The sequence below is a fragment of the Danio rerio genome, chromosome 9 (genome assembly GCF_052040795.2).
Source record: "Danio rerio strain M-AB ecotype USA chromosome 9, GRCz13ab, whole genome shotgun sequence".
In the NCBI taxonomy this organism is placed as follows: domain Eukaryota; kingdom Metazoa; phylum Chordata; class Actinopteri; order Cypriniformes; family Danionidae; genus Danio; species Danio rerio.
Window position 1 is genome coordinate 20274948 of NC_141029.1, and position 14398 is coordinate 20289345.

A 14398-nucleotide genomic window follows, 5' to 3' on the forward strand; every position below is an offset into this window, starting at 1 on the left:
TCTTATAAAATTTGTATTATTTTTCAGCCATTCAGCCTCTATTTTCTCGCTAAAAGCATCCTTCTTATGTCGAGTTCAGACTGCATGATTTTAGCCCCGATTTTGACTCGCCAAAAATTTTGAGAAATTCCCGACAAATGTCTGAAATCACAGAAAAATCAGTGCTCATTGCGAGTAACAATCACACAATGTGAACTATCAAAGACACGATCTGAGAGAATCTCCGATGCCTGTGAGATATTTGCCATGCAATGTGAAATGAGTTTTGACTGAAGATAACATCAGCGATTGCCTACAGCCAATGAGAGAGCAGCATCCACTAAACTAGTGTGTGTGTTTGTGTACCTGCAGGCCAGCGGGAGGTTAAGGGAGAAGTTAAAAGCGTTCCTTTTCAGTTTATTTGGACCCAAGAAATGCAGGAAAAACTAGTGATAATTTGGCAGGAGCACCCGTGTTTGTTTGATGTGTCATGTGAGCAATATCACAACCGGGTCAAACAAGAAAGTTGAGAAAAAATAGCTAATCCCCTTCAAACCCATGTGAGCAAAAATTTACATTTTCTAGCCCATTAAAGGCTTCTTTTTTCGTTATGTAGTTAATAACAAAATATATACTACGTGTTTTTAAAGGGTTACGAAACACCAAAACACATTTTTTGAGCTGTTGACAGTCGTATATGTGTCCCACACTGCTAAAAACACTATTAGGACACCTATATTTCACTAAAAAGTGTAAATTGGTTGTTTTTGCGTTATTTCAAGCAAATTCGTACTTCCTGTTTGAAACGAATTTTTGAAGCTGCGTCACGGCCATGACATAATAGCGTGTGTTCCAGCGTGCAGACTGGGCGTCTGTGCCAGAGTTAGTCTTATTACGTCTTACAGTGTGATGCATTAATGCATGAGTAAGGCTTGGTTCAAACCAATCAGCGCGCTCTATTGTGCAACTTCATTAATATTCATTGCTGTCAGAGCGTAGACGGCAGAGACGCCACGTTGTGTTGGCAAAACAAGCGTGAAGTGTTGCTTTTATTGTTTGCTGCCGTTAAGTTTTGTTTTCATTTTCTCTCTGTGAGAGCGCAGACTCACGCGTGGATTAACAGTGTATGCGACGCGCCACAACAATAACTTATGTGTCTAAGGAGGAACATTGTTTACCTGAGAGCTGTTCTCATCTGCAAACGCTGAGATCTGGATTCGCTTGTAGTTTCCTCTAAATAAAGACGCGGCTCTAGTTGCTGTGGATTTTCCTGTCTCTACAGACTTGGTAAGTGAGCGACCAGTGCTCTTTGTTTATTCAGTTCGTATTTTATTCGTATCAAACAAACTATTGCACCAGTGTAAACAAGTTAGCACTAACAGTTACAACCAAACTATAACCTCGTGTTGGATTTTGTGACCGGAATAACACACGCGGCTTTTTGACGCTACCTGCCGTGTGCATCTAAGTTTCCGGGAAATGCGGAGGTTTTTTTTCTCTCATTCGCCGTGCGGTATCAAACATTGCATGAAAAATACACGCTTAGAGCAGTTCCTCGAATCAAATATCTTGTTTGTCGGGAGGGACATGAATGAATTCCCTGAATGAAAGAGCCAAACTGCAGTTAAAGTCCACCATTTAATAATTTGGCAAATAATTCGACTACAGATGTCCATGTAAACACAGTCACATTGTCCGCTGTGGTTGTGTGTTTTGACTCTGAAATTCAGCGCGCCCAAATAGACGCTCCCACACCAAGCCTCTTTTCTTCCTCCGACACTACCCCCTAAACAGAGCTGGACACGCCCACTTTTCTGACTTTTTCCAAAGTAGAGGTGTGAAAACACCCTGCTGAAACGAGGGGGTTTCATGGCCCTTTAATTGTGAGACATAGTTTGGACGAAGTTGTCGGCGATTCTTCCTATTGTAAAGTCATGCAATGTGAAAGCCCCTGTCGTCGATACATCTTGCAGTGTAAACAAAGCAGCGACAAAACGCAAGCCCAGATAGTCATGCAGTGTGAAAACATCTGTGACACAATTACTTTGAAAATTATGCAGTCTGATCTCGGCATTATGGACACTTATTTTGGAATCTGAGTGTAAATGTCTCTGAGGGGTTAAAAGTGAAATATAATTGTTTTGGATAAATCTAAAGGCAATATTTGGCCACCATTCATTCATTCATTGTCTTTTCGGCTTAGTTCCTTTCTTAATCCAGGTTCAGCACAGCGGAATGAACCGCCAACTTATCCAGCATTTGTTTTACGCAGCAGATGCCCTTCCAGCTGCAACCCATCTCTGGGAAGCTTCCATACGCTCTCACTCATACACTACAGTCAATTTAGCTTTTTTTTTTTTGTCAATTTGCAGTCAACAACAGCACTACCTACTGCGCCACCGCATCACCCTGTTATAGGCTTCTTAAATGTAGTTATTAATTGTGACTTTTGTTGTTGTTGCCATAAATAAGAAAATAGCTGATTACAACAGGTGATCTGCATCATGCAACAAATTACAAGCCCCAAAGTGTCTGACCTGACAGCCCCGTTTTCAACTTTGCCCCCGCCTGCTCTCGGCTAATCTCATTGATTGCAGGCTGCAGCCATGGTTCATGCGCACGCACCTAATACCTGAGCATACTGCCCGAGAGGTGTTTCAAAGATGGCCGGCAAGTAAAATGACATGTCTTTAAGAGACTTTGCATACTAATAAAAAAAAATTGCACATCCACAAATTTAAATATTGTATATTATGGTGTGTTATAACAAATAATTTAAATTATGTTATTAAAATATGACATGATCTCCATCAACAAAAGAAGAAACAGTACATAAGACACAAATTTACCCACTTAACTGTCAACATTTGCTATTGCATATCTGAAGCCATTATATTCACCTGCATTTCACCTGGCTTAATATTAAAAAAGTATATATAATTGCAAATCTATAGGTGTGTACTTTTCATGTTTTTATTTTTTAGGAAATATATTTCACAACGGTGACGCAGTGGCGCAGTAGGTAATGCTGTCGCCTTACAGCAAGAAAGTCGCTGGTTAGAGCCTCGGCTGGGTCAGTTGGCATTTCTGTGTGGAGTTTGCATATTCTCCCAGTGTTCGCGTGGGTTTCCCCCTGGGTGCTCCGGTTTCCCCCACAGTCCAAAGACATGCAGTACAGGTGAACTGGGTAAGCTAAATTGTTCGTAGTGTATGAGTGTGTGTGTGAATGTGTCTGTGTGGACGTTTCCCAGAGATGGGTTTTGGCTGGAAGGGCATCCGCTGCGGAGAAATGTGCTGGATGAGTTGGCGGTTCATTCCGCTGTGGCAACCCTGGATTAATAAAGGGACTAAGCTGAAAAGAAAATGAATAAATATATTTCACAATTACGTTATTTTGTTGCAAAAAAAGTTGCAAGAGAAGCTGATAAAATCTAAAATGTAGTAGATTGTGGCGTTATAAAGACCAATAAACAGAGTTACAACCACATTAAACTTCAGTTTTTATGTTAATAATGCAAACAAATACATTATTACTAATATTTGTCCAAAACCTTGACAATATAATTAAAATTTAATATGAAGTAGGGGTAACCAAGTGTATTTTAGTAAGCAGAAATTGGGCATAAATGTGTGCCCGTGTGGTATAATTGATTTATTTTTTTTTGCAACATCAGTTTGAACAAAACTTATTAAGACCCATGACTTTTTTTTTTTTTGGGTCAAGCTAATTGTAATTTTTATAATTTAATATATTAAAAAATTATAAATACAATATAAAACTGTATAGCTGTATTTTATCACATTAAATCTCAACTGCGATAACTTTTTTTTTTTTTTTTTGTTATTTAATTTTAAACTGCAGACATCTGTGCAGGAAACTTCAAAGTCTCTTCTTTAAAACAAGACCAGCATTAGGATTATATTCAAAAGCTTTCCAGATTTATATTCATTTGAATTTCAAAATTACCTTTGCAAGCCTGTGCTAAAAAACTGCAGTGACAGTTAACAGGTTAATTGGAGAAACACAATGCTTTCCTTCAGTGTTCATTTGGTTTAACAGTGTTTACCACAAAAGCTCTAAAGATTTACCATTTGTCTTTCTCTGATTTTCCACATTGCAGGTTTTAATAAACACCATCGTTTGGTCGCTGTAGTTTCAATAATCATAAAACAGCATAAAGTTACAGGTCTTTCAGTGGAACATTTTACCCCACAGTTACAGGTCATTCAAAACGGCACTGGCTGAACTTTATATATTTACCATGACATCAGCAGAAGTAAATAATGGCTGGCTGTGTTCACGTGTGCCTGGTTTTATGATGAAACCTATAATAATTGTGTTGTAAAAGGCAGCGGCTCTTACTGGGGTTCTGCGGGAACAGCGTGCAGCTCTTGCAGTGAATGATTTCCTTTATTACAGGAAGTTCTGCTGCCACGGGATGAGGTGGCACTAGACTGATGCCCGCCATCATGGGGTTGATTGGGGTGATGATGCCAATGTTAGGGTCGAAACCCTGGATACAGATGGAGTCTGGGGAAGAAAACAGAAAAGACATTGATTTGGATGTGAGCAGCTGAGCACAAAGCCAAAGAAATAAGAGCTGGTAAAAGACTACACTGAGAAGAGGAACGATCAGGTCACTGCATTCACCAAAAACCCTGAACCATCTACTGAAGATTAGTTTCTTCTTCAGTAAGCTTTCATCATACTACGCTGCACAGAATCTGGAAATAAAACACATTGGTTTTTTGAGATTTATATGAAACTCATTCCAGAATTGCAAGTACATTTCAAGCATTTTTCATTTTTGCTTAAACCGAAATGACCGCCAATACATTTGTGGGGTTTTTATTAACTGGATCCATTATTAATGTAAAATAATGCAACATACTTAAATGTTAAAAGCAACTATGGTAGCATTTTAGTTTTGGTCACATCTTATACACTGTAAAACACAAGAGTCAACTTTGTCAAATGAAACGAGTCTAGTTAATTCAAAATTTACTGAAAGTTAATTGTTTTGAACTCAGTGTTGAAGGTAATGAGTTAATTAAATACATCATTACTTTAGCTTAAATGGAATGTTCACAGTACTCAAATTGCTTAGTTTTTTTTTTTTTTATCAAATGGTTTGCAGCAATCGGTTTTCTTAAACTGTTTGAGTTGCTTGTTTGGGTTTTACCGTTCTCAGTTGGTTTGAGTTCTCTTTATTTACTGAGTTTTACTGTGCTCACATTGCTTTGTTTACTAAATAGATTAGCTTCACATTACTCATTAAGATTATTTTTTTTAACTTTAATGTTTTGTTGCCATTAATTTCCTTAAATGGTTTTGGTTACTTAACTTTTGGGGTTTTACAGTGTAATATTAGCCCATTACAATGAACATCACATGCCAGCCCTTTTTTTTTTTTTTTTTTTTTTGTGGTTCCTAAGCATTTTATCTAATTTAAAGCATGCAGTCTCTAAATGAACTTGCAACTATTCCTCATTTACTAACAGTTAATAAATGAAGAATAGTTACAACTTTAAAAATAACGTCCCAATGACATATATAAACCATTAACTGATACTTAACAAGTCTTTCGTAAGTAATTTACCAACAGCTCGTTCACGATCTGTTGCTAATTTATAAGGTATAGTTATAAATCATTAAAATACATTTAACAAGTCATTTTTAACTTGCTAACTAACAGCTTGTAAGTTATCTGTTGGCTATCTATAAGGCACAGTTATAAATAATTAACAATCTAATAACTATTATTTAACAACTCATTTATAACACATTAACTAACAGTTTATTAATGATCTATAAACTATTTATAATGGATAGTTATTCTAAAGTGTTACCCATATATCTCGTTAACTTCCGGCTGCAGCCGTATGTGATAGCTGATTAACCATGTGGATGGATGATAACAGCCTTTTGAGCCTACTAGTAGGTGCACAAGGTCCTTACTGACCCATACCTATCAGGTGATAATCACTGATAATGCCCATTCAATCGGGTGATAACATTCGAATGAGCTGATAGGACTTACTGGTGTCCCATATAATGGACCAACAAACCAGCAACCAGCATGCCTTGGTGACCAGGGATGCTGTCATTCTTAATGCAGACTTACTGTTTTTCTTTGGACACATAGTATAACCATCACTACAATAAAGTATGAATGATCAAAGATAATACTTAAGCATAACAATAAAGTGCTCAAGTTGTGTTTGCCTTTAATGTCTGCTTACTCTTATGGCTGTCTTCTTACTCCAAGAATTAAAATATTTTTGACACTCAAAAGTGACAGTTCAGAGAGCTTGTGTTGGAACAGAAATAATCCAGAGTTGGAAAATCTCACGCCCCCTGCAAGCTTCTTTTCTACGATATGCCTCCAAAAATATTCATATGTTCATTCTACTACACGCTCATATGCTTTGTATATATTCAGGACAAGCATTTAAAGAAATGTTGACATGTATGAGAATTATAAAATATGTTTTACCTTAATAATAAGACCTCTCAACTAATGAGGTCATATTCAGTTCATTATAATTACAGTGCTGAGTCAACCCCTTAGAAACACTCAGTAATTTGTTCTCAAATAGTCTGACCTATAAAACATGAACAGTACTGTTTAAATCTTCACTCACACATGAAAAAAAACGTAGTGTAAAAATGTGTAGTTTTCAAAACTGTTTTCAATTGTAAATGGCAAGAACAATGACACAAATGCACTCACCGGTGACTTTATTAGGTACATCTTACTAGTACGTGGTTGGAACCTATTTTTGCCTTAAGAACTGCCTTAATCCTTTGTGGCATAGAGTCAACAAGGTACTAGAGAAATTCCTCAGATATTTTGGTCCATATTGACATGATAGCATCACGCACTTGTTGCAGATTTGTCGGATGCAAATTCATGATGTGAATCTCCCGTTCTACCACATCCTAAAAGTGCTCCATTGGATAAAGATCTGGTGATTGTGGAGGCCATTTGAGTACAGTAAACTCATTGTAATGTTTAAGAAACCAGTCTGAAATAATTTACGCTTAATGACATGGCATTCTCCAGCTGAAATAATCATAACCGGTTATTACAACCCGGGCTCATTGTGGAAACATAGCCCCGCGGACGTTTTTGCGGACCTCAATTTACGTCCCGGGAGGTACGTATGCAAGCGGTTTTTGTTTTCGCGGATCCACAAGAGGTCGCTGTGCGCGGTTTTTGCATCTCGGGCGCCTCTCGGGAGCGCGCGCCGTTCGCGCCCGCGCCGTTCTCGTGCGAAAAGCCGCTGGATCGGCCGACTCGGCCGCCCTCCTCTTCCTCCTCCTTTTCCTTCTCCTTTCCTAAACCCGAGCGACGGTTCGCAAAAGACGTCCAGAAAAAAAAAAAAAGCAAAAGCCCTCGTCTTCGATTTCGACCGCGTTTTCGGATCCCGCCGTGTTCTCGCCCTTATTTTTCGGATTACGTTTTTCGTCTTACCTGATTTCCAGAACCGATGTTCCCCGAACTCGATCCTGGTCGTCGTCCCCGTGGCCGGCTCCTCCTCCTCCTCGTCCGGGGCCTCCGCTCTGCCGACGCAACGCTGTGAGCTAAGCGGACAAACTGGTTGCATCAGGAAAGCCCTCCACTCGGAGGCGAGCCGTCGGCCGGCGAGCGCGAAGAGGAGGGGCGGAGCGGCGCCACACCGCCCCGCAGCGTTCGCTCGAAAAAAACTAAACGCTGCCTTACATACCTCCGGCCATGTAAATCGCGGTCTCCTGAAATGTCTGCGGGGCTACGTTTCCAGAATGAGCTTGGGTTGGGTTATTACGTACTGTACGTACTCTATGCACGATGTCGCAGTAGAATACTATGGCGAAGGAGGTGAGGGCGACTAAATAAAACGCTGCTACTACTTAAAAGGTAGATAATTATGCACAGTTCAACTGCTTGTGAGTTTGCTGGACAGTCTTTCACTGACATTGAAGAAGGCACAGCACACGAGTCGCTATTTCACTACTAGGGAGAAAAGCTGTAAAACTCCATCTCTGCCTCTCCCTCTCTCTCACTTTGGACATTTGACCCGCTGGCGTGTTTGTGAGGTAACTTTTCCCCTCTTCTTGGCTGTTAAAGTGATACTTGTAAATCCAGACACGAGCGTGCCTGAAGTGCAATTTTTCTCCACTGTCTATATGGATTACCTGTGATAACCGCACATTATGCGCACATAGGCTGTAACCCTGGCTATTCTTGTAAAGCCATTCCATTTATATTTTGGTAGTGTGTTTTGGGTCGTTGTCCTGCTGGAAGATGAACCGTCGCCCCAGTCTGAGGTCAAGAGCACTCTGAAGCAGGTTTTCATTTATGTTGTCTCTGTACATTGCTGAATTTATCTTTTCCTCTATCCTGACTAGTCTTCAAGTCCCTGCTGCTAAAAAACATCCCCACAGCATGATGCTGCCACCACCATGCTTCACTGTAGGGATGGTATTAGCCTGGTGATGAGGGGTGCCTGGTTTTCTCCAAACGTAATGCCTGCTATTCAATTTTAGTCTCATCAGACCAGAGAATATAGTTTCTTGTGGTCTGAGAGTCCTTCAGATGCATTTTGGCAAATTCCAGGCGGAGAGTGACTTCCGTCTGGCCACTCTACCATACAGGCCTGATTGGTGGATTGCAGCACATATGGTTGTTGTTCTGTAAGGTTCTCCTCTTTCCACAGAAGAATGCTGGAGCTCAGACAGAGTGACCATCAGATTATTGGTCACCTCCCTGACTAAGGCCCTTCACCCCTAAACACTCAGCTTATATGGCCGGCCAGCTCTAGGAAGAATCCTAGTGGTTCCAAAGATCTTCCACTTATGGATGATGGAGGCCACTGTGCTCACTGGAACCTTCAAAGCAGCAGACATTTTTTTGTAACCTTCCCTAGCCTTGTGCCTTGAGACAATCCTGTCTTGGAGGTATACTGACAATTCCTTTGTCTTCATGCTTGGTTTGTGCATCGGCATGCACTGGGACCTTATTTAGACAGGTGTCTGCGTTTTCAGATCATGTCCAATCAACAGAATTTGCCACAGGTGAACTCCAATTAACCTGCTGAAACATCTCAAGAATGATCAGTGGAAACGTTCGAGGTTACAGAAGTAACCCTTCGTTCCCCGAGGAGGGGAACGGAAGTGCCATGAATGGGAGGATTCGGATCAGAAGCCGCTTATCTGGAGAGTATTGAACGGGCCAATGAATGAAATTAATTGGCAGCGTAAGCTTGCGCAGGTGTGCGACATCTGCAATTATCTCAGCATATAAGCACACCTGAAGCCAGCAGACGCCATCCTTTTAAGCTGAAGAGACTTTCAAACAGCTAAGGGACAGTCATTATGGCGACGGAATATGGCACTTCCGTTCCCCTCCTCGGGGAACGAAGGGTTACTTCTGTAACCTCGAACGTTCCCCTTCGGTTGGGGAACTTCAGTGCCATGAATGGGAGAATATGGAAAGCGCCATAATGACTGCACCTTACCAACACCCCCGATGAGGAGATAGTCAAGCAAGCGTGACGCACCCACATCATGGGGGGCGCGGTCCTCCAACGTGTCCCTGGCCCTAATTTATCCTACTTCAACAGAAGTTTTACGGATTTAGATATATTTTTTGGGAAGTCGTGAGCATCTAGATAATTCTAGGAAATACGACAGTACGTTGGGAAGCGTGCAATCCCGATAGGGAGGACGCTGCGGAGGCCATCCGTTACCCAAGGGGGGGATAGATGGCAGAATTTACCTATGGACTAGCCCTAAAAAGGGGGAGTACGCATAGCAAAAGAGTGGTTAGCGGAGAGGGAAGACACGGGTCCACCCAGGGGGGGGACTTAACCGTGGCGGAATAAGCATATGGGATCGCCTAGTGGGGATCACGCATAGCAGGCACCTATACCCAAAACGCGGGCTGACCAGCGGGCAGACCTACAACGTAGTGGGCCAGCAAGTGACTCCTCCGCTGAGTCAGTGCTGGGGGCCACGGAGGAATCTGCAGGGCTCACCTGACGGGGAACTTTACTGACAGATAAAAAAGGCGCACGTACCTCCGTGTTAGGGAGAATGGCGCCGCAAGTGTGTTTCAACACCCTACCGAGTTGTCTCCTCAATCACCAAAGGGTTACCTAATACCCTTGAGGAAACCGGCTCCACTCGCAGATTGTAAAACCTTGCAAATGTGTTGGGTGTCGCCCAGCCCGCAGCTCTACAGATGTCTGTTAGAGAGGCGCCGCGTGCACGCGCCCAAGAGGATGCAACGCTCCGAGTGGAGTGTGCACGAACTCCCGGGGGACACGGCTGACCTCGACTCGAATAAGCGAGTGAAATGGCATCCACAATCCAGTGGGATAATCTTTGTTTTGATACGGCACTTCCCTGCTGCCGACCGCCATAACAGACAAAGAGCTGCTCAGATGATCTAAAATTCTGAGTACGGTCCACATAAATGCGCAGAGCGCGAACTGGACAAATTAAAGAAAGGGCTGGGTCTGCCTCCTCCGGGGGCAGCGCTTGCAGGTTCACTACCTGATCTCTAAAGGGGGTGGTAGGAACCTTGGGCACATAACCGGGGCGGGGTCTCAGGATGACGTGAGAGTAATCCGGCCCGAATTCCAGGCACGAGTCACTGACCGAAAATGCCTCCAGGTCCCCGACCCTCTTGATGGAGGCCAACGCAACCAGCAGAGCTGTCTTCAGGGACAGAAATCTTAGAGATACTGATTCGAGTGGCTCAAAGGGATCGGATCGCAGACTCGTGAGAACGAGGGCGAGATCCCAAGAGGGCATGAGAGGGGGGCGAGATGGATTAATTCGCCTAGCACCCCTAAGGAACTGGATGACCAGGTTATGCTTTCCCACGGTGCCGCCAGCTACCGCGCTATGATAAGCGGAGATGGCGGCCACGTAAACCTTGAGAGTGGAGGGCGACAGCCTGCTGTCCAACTTCTCTTGAAGGAAAGAGAGCACAACACTAATCTGGCAATTTCGGGGGTCTTCTCTGCGAGAGACGCACCATTCAGTGAATAGACTCCACTTCAGGGCGTAGGCGCGCCTCGTGGAGGGGGCTCTAGCCTGAGTGATGGTATTAACCACCGCAGTCGGTAGGTTACCTAAGTCTTCCTCGCGTCTAGGGACCAAACGTGGAGGTTCCAAAGATCGGGGCGAGGGTGCCAGATGGTGCCCTGTCCCTGAGAGAGTAGGTCCTCTCTCAAAGGGATCCGCCAGGGGAGGGCCGTCGCGAGGAGTGAGAGCTCTGATATCCAGGTCCGGTTGGGCCAAAGGGGCGCAACTAGCAGAACCTGTTCCTCGTCCTCCCTGACCTTGCACAGAAACTGCGCGAGCAGGCTCACTGGGGGAAACGCATACTTGCGCATGCCCCGAGGCCAGCTGTGGGCCAGTGCATCCGTGCCGAGAGAGCCCTCGGTCAGGGAAAAAAACAACTGGCAGTGAGCGTTCTCGGGGGAAGCAAACAGATCGATCTGGGCCTCCCCGAATCGCGCCCATATCAGCTGAACAGACTCGGGGTGGAGTCTCCATTCTCCAGGGCGTAACAGCTGTCGTGAGAGCGCATCGGCTGCACGATTGAGCGTGCCTGGGACGTGAATGGCGCGCAGCGATTTCAGCCGCGGGTGACTCCAGAGGAGCAGACGGCGGGCGAGCTGAGACATGCGGCGAGAGCGCATACCCCCCATGCGGTTGATATACGCCGCCGCCGCCGTACTGTCCGTCCTGACCAGCACGTGTTGCCGCTCCAGCACCGGTAAAAAGCGGTGGAAAGCGAGGAACACTGCCAACAGCTCTAGGCGATTGATATGCCAATGCAGCTGGGCACCCTTCCAGAGGCCCGCAGCCGCATGCCCGCGACACACGGCCCCCCAACCCGTGTTGGAAGCGTCTGTTGAAACAACAACATGGCTGGACGCCTGTCCTAGAGGCACACCGGCCTGTAGGAACGAGGGGTCGTTCCAAGGGCTGAGGGCGCGGCGACACAGCGCAGTAACCGAGACCCGGTGTGTGCCCGCGTGCCATGCGCGTCTGGGGACCCGATCGTGAAGCCAGTGCTGAAGTGGTCTCATATGGAGCAACCCGAGCGGCGTGACGGCGGCTGCGGATGCCATATGCCCCAGGAGCCTCTGAAAGAACTTCAGTGGGACCACTAGTTTGCTGTCGAGCTCCCTCAGACAGTTCAGCAACAGGCGAGCGCGTTCCTCGGAGAGGTGCGCTACCATGGTGATCGAGTCCAGCTCCATCCCGAGAAAAGAAATCCTCTGCACGGGGGCGAGTTTGCTCTTTTCTCGGTTGACCTGAAGCCCCAGTAGGCGGAGATGCCGAAGCACCTTGTCCCTGTGCATAATCAATTGCTCCCGCGAGTGGGCTAAAATCAGCCAGTCGTCGAGATAATTGAGTATGCGAATGCCCGCGAGCCGAAGGGGCGCTAGGGCACCCTCCGCGAGTTTGGTGAAGACCCGCGGAGACAGAGAGAGCCCGAAGGGGAGGACCTTGTACTGCCACGCTCGACCCCTGAACGCAAACCGCAGAAATTGGCGGTGGCGTGGAAGAATGGAGACATGGAAATACGCGTCCTTCAGGTCTATGGCTGCAAACCAATCCCGAGGACGAACGCATTGGAGAATGCGCCTCTGCGTGAGCATTCTGAACGGCAGCTTGTGCAGACAGCGGTTCAAAACGCGCAGATCTAGGATTGGCCGTGACCCACCGCTCTTTTTGGGTACGATGAAGTATGGGCTGTAAAACCCACTCTCCATCTCGGCTGGAGGAACCGGCTCGATTGCACCCTTCGCCAGGAGGGCAGCAATCTCCTCTCGCAAGACAGGGGCGGACAGAGGGTTGACCCTGGAGAAATACACGCCCGTAAACTTGGGGGGCCGTTTCGCGAACTGAATCGCGTAACCGAGTCTGATTGTGCGTATGAGCCACCGCGAGGGGCTGGCCCGCGCTAACCAGGCAGGCAGAGCCCTCGCTAAATGGAGTCATCGCTACAATTGCTGACGTACCAGCGGTGGGGCAGCGCGGAGTGGGTGTGCTGATCCGGGAAGCACGAGGGTCCCGCGGAAGAGCTGGAGGAGAGCGATTCGCTCTGGCTCCGCACCCTGACTCCGGAGAGGGGGCTGGAGGGCTGAGGAAAGGGAGACCGTCCCCCCAGCGCTCGTGAACCACTGGCGAAGCACGTAGAGTCTGCGAGCCGGAAGGCAGCGCGTCCCGGACTGGCAGAACTCGTGCAGTCACATCCGGGGAAGGGAAAAAGTGCTCTTTTACTGATGTTTTGGTGGCACTGAAAAGTACCGTTGTTATCGGGGCCCCGCCCTCCAGCGGGGAAAGAGCAAGTTTCCTCTTCTCCGGATGGCCTGTCTCAGGGACGCTTCGCGGTCCGTTTACCGGACTTAACGGCGCCCTGGGCAGGAGGGGCTGCCTGCTTTCGAGGTGAACGCCGCGCCCGCTTGGCCGGAGGCGCAGGCGGGGGCGGGGCAGCACTCGTTGGCGGGCGCCCTCGGCGAGGAACAGCGGAGGTGGATGGCTCGGCGGGCGGAGCGGGCTTACGGCCACGCCGATAGATGACATTGCCCATCGCATCCGACTGCTCTTTCTCCGCCTTGAATTCCTGGGTGAATTCACCGACGGTGTCGCCGAACAGGCCAGCCTGGGATATGGGCGAGTCAAGAAAGCGAACTTTGTCAACGTCGCGCATATCGGCCAGGTTTAGCCAGAGGTGGCGTTCCTGAACCACAAGTGTGGACATCGTCCTCCCCAGCGCACACGCGGCGGACTTAGTAGTCCGAAGAGCATAGTCGGTCGCGGTGCGCAGCTCATGTAATAAGCTTGGGTTGGACCCGCCCTCGTGCAGCTCGGCCAGCGCCTGCGCTTGGTAGCGCTGGTAGGTGGCCATCGCGTGCAAAGCAGAAGCAGCCTGGCCCGCAGCCTTATAAGCTCTGGCTCCGAGGGAGGCAGACAACCTACAGGCTTTGGACGGGAGGCGGGGCAAACCCCGCCACGTAGAGGCGCCGCGCGGACAAAGATTGACCGCGATAGCGCGCTCCACTGACGGGATCGCCTCATACCCCCTGGCAGCTCCGCCGTCAAGGGCGGTGAGGGCGGAGGCACTCGCAGCACGGGCAGAGAAAGGTGCCCTCCAGGACTGCGTGAGCCTACTGTGCACTTCCGGGAAGAAGGGGACGAGAGGCTTCGAAGGCTTCGCCTTCTGGTCCTCTACGTAGCACCCATCTAGTCGGTCCGGCCGCGGAGCTGGGGGATAAACCATCTCCAACCCCACGGCCGAAGCAGCCCGGGAAAGCACGGCTAACATGTCCGCTTCAGGATCCGATTTGACAGCGCTCACCTGCCCGGAGGGGGCGAGCGGGTCCGGATCTTCGTCGGACAGTGAAAGCC

The 14398-nt window shown here is 47.0% G+C and overlaps 2 protein-coding genes across 5 annotated transcripts in view; one reads left to right on the top strand and one right to left on the bottom strand.

Moving 5' to 3' along the window:
- Positions 1–14398, bottom strand: part of enox1 (ecto-NOX disulfide-thiol exchanger 1) — a 255301-nt gene that overhangs the window by 83404 nt on the left and 157499 nt on the right. For all 4 annotated transcript variants that reach the window (XR_015499285.1, XR_015499286.1, XR_015499284.1 and 1 more), the window contains exon 5: positions 4343–4510. Coding sequence is in view for 1 of the 4 variants with exons in the window: in XM_087267645.1 (XP_087123771.1) it covers positions 4343–4510 (168 nt within the window). In the remaining 3 variants the exon portion in view is untranslated. The remainder of the gene's footprint in view (positions 1–4342; positions 4511–14398) is intronic.
- The window catches only part of LOC147842317 (uncharacterized), a 243185-nt gene that overhangs the window by 10298 nt on the left and 218489 nt on the right, over positions 1–14398 (top strand). The gene's annotated exons all lie outside the window — the stretch shown is intronic.